Source organism: Lactuca serriola, chromosome 7 (genome assembly GCF_051521515.1).
Source record: "Lactuca serriola cultivar US96UC23 chromosome 7, Lser_US96UC23_V15, whole genome shotgun sequence".
In the NCBI taxonomy this organism is placed as follows: Eukaryota; Viridiplantae; Streptophyta; class Magnoliopsida; order Asterales; family Asteraceae; genus Lactuca; species Lactuca serriola.
The window spans coordinates 136,514,552-136,524,983 of record NC_136414.1 but is presented as its reverse complement, the minus strand read 5'-3'; the positions used below and the strand labels follow the sequence as shown (position 1 = coordinate 136,524,983).

Below are 10,432 nucleotides of genomic sequence, written 5' to 3'. Positions count from 1 at the left end.
GCCCCTAATTTATGTATTAAGTCCAAGAGTGTTCTAGGAGTGTTTTTGGGACATTTAGGCATGATTAAGGGGTGTTTACGGCCTAGGCACTTGCTTGGGCCGTAAACTCCATGTTACCCCATATTTCCTTGTGTTTAAATGATTTAACCCCACAATACCAAGTCCCTAAATTATGTATGAAATCTAAGGGTGGTTTGGGAGTGTTTTTGGGGCCTTTTAACAAGATTTTGAGGTGTTTACGGCCTAAGCTTGTGCTTGGGCCGTAAACTCTCTTTTACCCCCTAAATTGATTGCTTTAATTGATCAAACACTCCTAGGCTAAATCCCTAATTTATTTCCAAGCCATTAGGGACAAGTTTGGGTCATTTTGGCTTCATTTTAGGTGTTTACGGCCTAAGGAAGAGCTTAGGCCGTAAACTCCTTTTTCATTGCTTCTAAGTTCGATTTTTGGGCTATAAACATGATTCAATATGTTTAGAATAGGCTAGGGTAAGCGGACTTACAATTTGGAAGCGTTTGGTTGCGGATTCAGGGCGAAAACGAGTCTAGAGAGAGAGTACAGAGAGAGAGTGTTTAGGGAGTGTAAAATGTCTCCAATGGACTCCACTCACCTTTATATAGGGTTCCAAGTCGGGGCTCAGTGGAATTTTACCCGATACTGCCGTTAAACAGGGCTTTTGGTCGCACCCGATTTAGTGGTCGTAATAATAAAAACTAACTTTTTCCAATTAAATGGAAATGTATGTTATGTGTTTTTATTTCCTTTCATCACGACTTAACGGCCTATTAAACATGAACAATTGTAATGTTTATTTAATTGACGACCTCCAATTAATGGAACTTTTATAACTGGAATATTCCGTTAACGGTAACGGGGAAATGTAACGGGACAACTTGGGTTGTCACATCATCCCCCCGTTAAAGGGAATTTCGTCCCGAAATTCAGGTCTAGGCAAGGAAGTAGGTATGAATGGCCAAGTAGAGGTAAGAGAGTACTTCCTATACGGTTGTCCTCGCATTCCCAAGTGATCTCTGGTTTGTGTTTGTCATCCCAACAGACCTTTACGTACGGGATGCGGATTCCGTCTCGTGTAGCTAGTGGGTTCCAACTGGTGTATTTACAAGGTTAGGGTTCTCAATGGATTCTATCAAGATGAGTGAGGCACGAAGAGTGATATCGGGAAATCACATATCAAGTCTAAGAAGTGGATCGATCGGGTGTGAATCTTGTGGCATATCTGAAGGTAGTGGCGGCCGGAAAAGGGTTGGACCGAGTCTCCATGAGAATTCTCAGATGGTCCTAAGCTCTCGGGATGGTAGAGTTTTTCAGTACTCAGAACATAGTGTACTTCTATGGCAAGATCATCACTGGCGTGATCGCCATTCCGAAGTTCCCAACGTTCTCACTCGTACTGTGTGTGTAGTCCTTCAGGTTGGTTCTTAGGAATCTCGAGTGGTCTTTGGTTTCGTGTTTTCTGTCAACTGACTGATAGAGACTTTCTAGATCGTCGAGTGGGTTGCGTGACTATGGTTATCAGTTTGCTGTAGAGTGTCTATCTCAAGCTTGTGCAAAAGGAATCTGCACTAACGAAGCTTGAGATGCGAAAATCCTGGAGGTCGGGAATATAAGGTTTCACCAGACGAGTGTTGGACTATCTCGGGAGGTGGTTCTACTATCTCTGTGTGAGATAGTATTCGTGGAACACCTAATAGTCCAATGAATCTCTAAGACTGTGGTTTATTCTAGTGTGGAAAGTGTATGCTCCTGCATAACCCTTCGACTAACACCAGGACTGGTGTCAAGTCTATAACCTCCTCGGGATCAGGGTCACGAGGCTTAACGCAACTACTTTCGCCCTTTGATCAAGTATTCTTGGCTGCGAAGGTTATCCTGTGGTTCTCGGTATCCTAGTGTTCACTTCGGAGAATGAAGTCTATCGTCTGCAGGGCGACGACGATTTCCTCCATACGAGAGGGTGGAGGATGATAGGCACTGCTCGTCTATAACTGGGCGGACGAAGTGCCTGAGTAGTGCGAGCATATTCTGCAACTACTCCTCCGAGGGTTCTGAGTTTCCTCGGTCTAGGTCAAAATTGTGCGAGCATGCCTTAAAACTCTTGATTTCCTTCACAACTTGCACTAAATGAACCAAACGATCTTTAGATCGGATCCTATGGTTTGCTCAAGAAGAAATTGTCATTCCACAACCCTTCCCTTCTCTTAACGGATCTAAAGGATGAAGCTTTTTTTTCTTGGATTTTTCACTTTCCACCATACTTTTATGTTTTTGACAAATATGACCCATAACTCTAAAAAGTTGGTACTCAGCTTAGGAAGTTTGCCACACGAAGTCCTATCCATCCATAATGTGATTTATAATGTCCTAAACCATCTAAATGGGTCTACTTCCTAAGCCAAACACAAAACTTACTAGTTTGTCACATTTAACCCCTTATCTTTGAAAGTATTCCCCTGACACTAAAATTATATTAAATTTTATTATTATTCTTAATCTTCTCCCTTCGTTTATTTATTTGTTTTATTTCTAAATTATAAATTTTATTTTGCTTGAAAACTCAAAACTTATAGCCCCAAAAATATGATGTTACATTTCCATCCCTCTACTTTGTAGAATGATATTTTCCACACATCTACTTTATAAAATGAAACTTTCCACCTATCTACTTGGTAAAATATCACTTTCATCACTCAACTTTGAACTTTCTAAAACATTATTTTCACCTTTTTCATTTTCTAAACTTTCATGTTTATCCCCGTAGTATATATAATCTGATTTTTCTATAGTTGACATCCTCAACTTTGTAAAATGTTAGTATTTTGATCCACTTTGAACTTTGTAAAATGTCACTTTCATCTATCGACTTTTTAAACTTTAATGTTTACCCCATCCATTCACGATTACTATCCATCAACTTTGTAAAATGTCATTTTGACCTCTTAGCTTTGAACTTTGTAAAATGTCATTTTCACCCCCCTCAACTTTCTAAACTATCGTGTTTACCCCCACGATATACAATTTGATTTTTCTTAATAACTTTCGTTCGTCAACTTAAAAAAAACTAATTTATCATGTGCTTATTTTTATTTACGTGTTGATATAAATTCGAGGTAATCAACGTTTCAATATAAATATAGAATTTTCGTTCATTAATTTTTTTTTTAAATATCTGACTTGTTTTTTTCCATGTATATGTCGGTATAAATTCGATACGCTTTGTGCTTATTTTTATGTATATTTTTCTGCATATAAGTTTGGTCACATATAATCCGTTTTCATTCGCCGTTATAAATTAGAGTTAGTCGGTGGTGATACTGATCGTGTAAATTTATTTATCAACAAATACTATAATACATAATTTTTATAAAAAATAATCATTAAAATTCAATTTATAAAAGATAATGGTTACACTCGGCAGAGGGTTCTATTACAAACTCCAAAATTAGAATAATATGTTACTTTTTGTAATCTTGGTGATTATGTGTGATTTTAGAGGATTAAAATACACAGAGCAGTACGTATTTGTTCGCAAAGTCGCAAAAAGATCAAAATATTAAGCAAAACAGAGTGGAACATTTACACGGATCGGACATTGAAAGAACGTCAATTGCCCATAATATTCCCCTCTTTCTGAGCAATTGCCGTTAGATCCAAATCCATTCGCCGGCGATCCCGATGTGGTCCACCGTTCATTCCTTCTCCGGCCTCACTTTCGTCACAGTGTTCATCGCTTCGTTCTTCCTCATTTCATCGCCGGTGTTCGCTTCCGACTATGATCACAAGGTTATGTAACGGTTCTACCTGATTATCGTTTATTTCGGCTGTGGACATTTAGTCTTTAGATCTTTGGTCTCGAATGTCAGTATTTGCTAACTCTCGTTAGATCTAGGTACGGGCATTTGTTTAGTTTGTGAGGAAATCTAGCTCCAGAATTGAGGTTTCTATTTGTGTTAGGGTTTACGTCTCTAGTAACATCCGTGTTTCTTGTGTAAGTATCTGACATTGCGTTACAGTGCACACACATACACTATACACATGCTTATCTAGCTACAAACCTAACGATATTTTGGATCCAGTAATGTTGTTGGCTGGGAAGTCTTAGCTGGGTGATAATGTGAAATCCGATCTTTGTTCATGGTAATACCAAGGATTTTGGCATTAGATTTGCTATATGATTCATATGTAGACAGTTAATTAGGGGGTAAATGCGATGCAGTGGGAAGCTGTGGGTGGATAGATTTTTTTGAATCTTGCAGCTGAATGTTTTAATCTATCTTGTTGGGAAATTATGGAAAATGAAATGCAGGAAGAGAGTACATGTCAGTTGTCATCCCAATGGAGATTTTGTGAAATAATGAATGTATTTTTCATCTGAGGAGTCATGGATTACATCACAATATATGTCATCCATGCATTTGATCACATCTGTCTCAGTTACATAAGCAATTCTTCCATTGATATATGATATATGTTAAGTCAGTTTGCAGTTTGCAGTTTGCATGTGAGGTGTTATTTTAAGTTAAAAGAGACAAGCTTTAACATTTGTGTTCTTTTATTTTGCAGTATCAACCAGATGACACTGTTGACCTTTGGGTGAATAAAGTTGGGCCTTATAATAATCCACAAGAGACTTATAATTATTACAGCCTTCCTTTTTGTCGTCCACCTGGTCATGCTGGGCACAAATGGGGTGGTTTGGGTGAAGTATTGGGTGGAAATGAACTGATTGATAGTCAAATTGATGTCAAGTTTCAAAGTATGCAGGTCTCCTTATATAATTCTAGTATGATTAGCATTTGTAGCCAAGAGTTTATGCTTACATAACAAACATATTCTTTATGCTTTGACAGAGAATGTGGAAAAGACTACTATTTGTGAACTTGAACTTGATGAACCAAAGGTCTTGCAGTTTACACATGCCATTGAGCATAATTATTGGTTTGAATTTTTCATGGGTATGTATTATGTATTATGTATTATGTATTATGTAATATGTTTTGTTATAAGTTTTTACTTTTCAATGTATCTCACCTGACCTCATTTTTTCTTGTTTGAACATAAACTCAGATGATCTACCACTGTGGGGTATGTATTCATCCAACTCTCTTAAACTTTTTTTCCCCCATCTTTTATATTTATAATAATGCCATTTTTTACTATCATATAGGTTTTGTTGGGGAGCTACATTCTGATAGGAATAATGACAACAAGTATATGCTTTTCACACATAAAAACATTACAATAAGATACAACAAAGATCAGGTCTGTATTTTAATAGTATCTTGTATTTTGTTGGGTATCTATCATGGATCTCATTATCACCATTTTGTTTTTTACACTTGGATTTCTTCCTTTTGCAGATCATTCATGTTAATCTGACTCAAGAAAATCCAAAAGCCTTAGAAGTTGGTAGAAAATTAGACATGACATATTCAGTCAAATGGAGTGAAACTAACATCACATTTGGTCGCCGTTTTGATGTTTACCTAGATTACCATTTTTTTGAGCATCAGGTAAACTTCATATATATATATATATATATATATATATATATATATATATATATGTCATAAAAACTCTCAAGTTTTCAGGGTTTTGTCGGTTTTGCCCAAAGTTGAATTTTATGTCTGTTTTTACCCTAACATTTTCCAAAAAATGTTCGGTTTTACCCTTTTACAGGTGATAACAGGTTACCATTATATTAACTTCGCAAAAAAACCCTTAAGTTTACAGTTTTTTTACGTTTTTACCCTTAAGTTTATAATTTTTTTTTTTACACTTTTACCCTATGTATTTTTTTTCATATTATACGTACTCAAGCAGAAAAATCATATAATATGTATATTATGAAAAAAAAATATACTTAGGGTAAAAGTATAAAAAAAATTATAAACTTAAGGGTTTTTTTGCGAATTTAATATAATGGTAACCTGGAAAACCTGTTATCACCGGTAAAAGGGTAAAACCGAACATTTTTTCGAAAATGTTTGGGTAAAAACGGACATAAATTTCAACTTTGGGCAAAACTGACAAAACCCTGAAAACTTGATGGTTTTTATGACATTAACCCATTTTCTATTCATACTAAAGTTTATTTGATTTTAAACTTATAGCTTATATTATAACTCCAGCTTATGTACTTTATTTTCTCTCTAAACTAATCCAACCTTTATATTAAAAAGATATTTTGTTTATTTTATTTAAGATTATTAAGAAATATAGTTATAGTTTCATCCCAAAACAAACTAAACCATTCATTATAAATTAAAATTAACCTTGGTCTCTATTTAATATTTATAGAGAAAAATGTTAGGAATTTTGTTTTATTTTTTCTAAATAAAAATAAAATCTAATGTATAACCAGATAAGTTGACATTAAAAGGACAAATATATAAACCAACCAATGGTTAGTTAACACATATCAAGAAATAAAAAAAAAACTAATCTCATCCCAAAACATATTGAATTTGGTGTGTATTTGTTTATTAATTTTGTTATAATGCACAGATTCATTGGTTCTCCATATTCAATTCATTTATGATGGTTATTTTCCTTACTGGATTGGTTTCAATGATACTGATGCGTACCCTTAGAAACGACTATGCCAAATATGCACGTGAAGACGATGATCTTGAAACTCTGGTATTTGTAAACTAAATTCTATTGAATTAATTATTTAATTACATTTTCATAATAATAATAATAATAATTCAGGAAAGAGATGTAAGTGAAGAATCTGGTTGGAAACTTGTTCATGGTGATGTTTTCCGCCCACCTCGCAGTTTGGTGTTGCTGTCAGCTGTTGTGGGGACAGGTGCCCAATTCGCACTATTAATCCTTCTTGTCATCTTGCTTGCAATTATTGGCATGTTGTATGTCGGGTATGTTGTATGTTGATTCTATTATCACATTTTTCATATATCAATTTGTTAAGTTGTAACATTTTTGTTTATTTTTATTAGGAGAGGAGCAATCGTGACTACATTTATAGTTTGTTACGCTCTCACCTCTTTTGTTTCCGGCTACGTGAGTGGCGGCATGTATTCCCGCAATGGTGGTATGTACTTTACCTTTACCTTATTTGTTATAACGTGCTAATTTGTTTGATTTAATTGAACAGGGAAGAACTGGATAAAGTCAATGATTTTGACAGCTTCGCTATTTCCATTTCTATGCTTCGGGATCGGTTTCGTTTTAAACACAATTGCAATATTTTACGGGTCCTTAGCTGCAATTCCATTTGGAACAATGATGGTCGTTTTCGTCATTTGGGCATTTATCTCTTTCCCTCTTGCCCTTCTTGGAACGGTTGTGGGAAGGAACTGGAGTGGGGCCCCCAATAACCCGTGTCGCGTGAAAACAATCCCTCGCCCGATTCCCGAAAAGAAATGGTATCTTACGCCTTCTGTTGTCTCAATCATGGGAGGACTTCTTCCTTTTGGATCTATTTTCATTGAGATGTATTTCGTCTTCACATCCTTCTGGAATTACAAGGTATATAATTATAATTTTTAACATAACAATATGAATTGTGATTTTTTTTTAATTGGATTTGAAAATTGGACAGGTGTACTATGTGTATGGGTTTATGCTGCTGGTTTTTATAATTCTTATTATTGTTACGGTTTGTGTTACAATTGTGGGGACGTATTTCTTGCTGAATGCTGAGAATTACTACTGGCAATGGACTTCCTTCTTCTCAGCAGCTTCTACAGCTATTTACGTGTATTTATATTCAATATATTATTATTATGTCAAGACCAAAATGTCAGGCTTCTTCCAAACCAGCTTCTACTTTGGTTATACAGCCATGTTTTGCCTCGGCTTAGGAATTCTCTGTGGTAAGTTTTTTACCATTGTTTTAGTAAGAGTAATTTACAATTTTGGTCCTTGTGCTTTACTTAAAATTGCAAGTTTGGTACAATTTTTTTTTGGTAGGAGCTGTTGGGCATCTGGGGTCTAACTTGTTTGTTAGAAGGATCTACCGAAACATCAAATGCGACTAAAAGTCTTGTTTTGTATGAAGAAGAAAAGGACAGGTGGCAGTTTGTTGCCGATTTGCCATACCAAGTGGAAAACCCGTGGCTTGGATCATGTATTGAATGTTGATTGAGGAGAGGGTAAAACAGGTAATTCACAAGGTTAATATATATATATGTATAACTCTTGAGGACTGAGACTATTGAGAATGAGGGAAACCTTGTTAGTTTTCTTTTTCTTATTATTTTTTTTTATAAAATGTAGAAGAAAGGCGCACCTTAATTTAGAGAAATATTGCAGAGATTGTTTTTTGTCAAGTGTCGTTTCGTAAGCTTTTAACTTCAACTTTCGCCTAATAATTAATTAAAATTATAAATTTATATCTTAAATCTTAAACTTAATTATTTATAATGAATTTCATTAATCACCATCTTAAATGGATTTTTTCAATGAACTAAATGTAAAACACTAGATGTACATGTCTAAACATCGTTGATCGTTAATTTTGAACTAAAATGGATAACAAGAGTAGTCCACCATTGATGGAGTTTCATAGCTTCACCAAGTGACTATTTGTATAGATTTGATTCAATAGAGATGCAGAACTAGAATTAGTCTATACTCGATCAACATTCAATACCTAAAAACACCAACAATTTCAAGTTTGATAATCTTACCATTGGTGAGATTCAAAGCTCGATACAAAAGCTTCAAATGAACAAGGAGATTACCTAGATGTTTCACCAAATGAAAATGATACTAGAATTGGAACGACTCACCAATTGTTCTTCAAAATTGATTTATACACTTTGAAATGAAGCTTCCTATCCTTTCTCCTCTCAAATTCGTCCAGGTGAAGAGAAGTACTCAAACCTATAGTTTAAGCTTCTAAGACTTTCACATACTCAGATTTTCTTAACCTTTTATGTTTCATAATTCCTAATTTGACCCCAATACTTGCATGTTCTTACGATTAAGGTCTAACACAAGCTAATAAGGTTAAAGTCTAAGTTGCGAACCACAACAATATTTCTTGTACAGTCAACTCCTAAATATAAACTCTTAAGCTTCAATTCTAAAACTTCAAATAAATATTTTCAACTAATAAAAAGTATTTAATTAAATTTTAATTTTGAAATTATTAATTTTATTTAATTAACTCCATAGTTTCAGCCTTGAAATATCGGTGCTAATGGGGTGGGGTGGTGGTTGGCCCTTTTATATAGTCATTTCAAGTTTTATATAGACAAAAATGCCAAAAATGACATTTATTAATCATTTCGGTTTCGTTCGTCATTTTCCACACTATCCTTCTATTTCAACCGTATAACTAATTATTTATTAGCGCAATATTGCTATAGAAACTTAATATTCTCAATCCTCACTACTTTTGGTAACTAAGCGCACACACACTTCTTCACACACATTCGATAATCATATCATGTATATCGTCTGCTGACACAACTACTAGGGGAATGGATTGGCTTTGGCCATTTCAGATCAACGACAAGGCTTCTCATTGATGTGGGTATAACAATAGATACATTCTATAATTCATAGTTTACAATTAATGGAAGAGTGAGTGGAATGAATATAGAGTTCAATGGTTATTGAACTCTTACATGAATATAATGGCACTTTTATAAGTTTAAAATAGATGTTCAATTGAATTTTTGTAAAGTTCAATACATTATATTGGAAAAAGAATTAATAGAGTTATATATCTATTAAACTTCATGAAGTTCAATTCAATACAGTTATTAGATTAATTTCCGAGTTTACAAGATTTTATTCGTCTAGTCTACAGAGCATTTAAAATTTGAATACAACTTGATGGTGGTAAAGTGACGGTGTAGGGCCTTTATAATTTAATATTAAAAAATTATATGAATTGAAAAAATAAGGTATAGTACGTGAAATATATGAAGAGCAAATTGGTCATGTTACTTTTGACAGCGACCAAAACCACTAACATACCTTTCTATATATATAAGGTTTGTTTTATTTATTATTATTATCTTTTTATTTATTTTTAAACTAGACCCAATCCAAAAAAAAAAATGATAAACCATATGGACCATCCACATATAATGATTTTTGTGAGTAGTGTAGTGTCCTAGGAAAAGGGCTTTAGAAATCTGAATGGTTTTATAATTTATAAAGATTTCTTGAGCCAATGAACTAACTAGAAATGAACGAAAAATGTATTGTCAATATATGTTGTTAAAATGCAAATGGCATCTTATACTTGTGTATTTATTTATAATCTCAATTTGAATGACTACAATAAATCAAAGAATAACGAATCATCAAGATCAGAAATCAATCAAAAAATAAAATAAGAAATTAAATATGGATATGAAGCTCGCAAGTAGGCTTTTAGAGGAATCTAGAGGTCTTGCATTCCGCTGAAATACCATTGGGAAACCGTTT

General features: G+C 34.1%; 1 protein-coding gene across 1 annotated transcript; it reads left to right on the top strand.

Moving 5' to 3' along the window:
• Positions 1-3,561: 3,561 nt before the first annotated feature.
• On the top strand, positions 3,562-8,258 carry LOC145061507 (transmembrane 9 superfamily member 1-like). The gene is made up of 12 exons (XM_079009006.1): positions 3,562-3,802; positions 4,583-4,775; positions 4,870-4,974; positions 5,087-5,104; positions 5,187-5,281; positions 5,380-5,532; positions 6,527-6,661; positions 6,734-6,900; positions 6,982-7,076; positions 7,140-7,513; positions 7,587-7,860; positions 7,958-8,258. Exons 1-12 carry the CDS (start codon positions 3,695-3,697, stop codon positions 8,023-8,025), a joined length of 1,785 nt encoding a protein of 594 aa, XP_078865132.1. The 5' UTR covers positions 3,562-3,694; the 3' UTR covers positions 8,026-8,258.
• The last annotated feature ends 2,174 nt before the right edge of the window (positions 8,259-10,432 follow it).

What these genes read in the sequence shown, in the direction of transcription:
- LOC145061507 (XM_079009006.1), top strand. Translation starts at nt 3,695, where the DNA reads ATGTGGTCCACCGTTCATTCCTTCTCCGGCCTCACTTTCGTCACAGTG. An exon ending in CATGTATTCCCGCAATGGTG is followed by an intron (nt 7,077 to 7,139) that starts GTATGTACTTTA and finishes TTAATTGAACAG; the next exon opens with GGAAGAACTGGATAAAGTCA. An exon ending in CATCCTTCTGGAATTACAAG is followed by an intron (nt 7,514 to 7,586) that starts GTATATAATTAT and finishes AAAATTGGACAG; the next exon opens with GTGTACTATGTGTATGGGTT.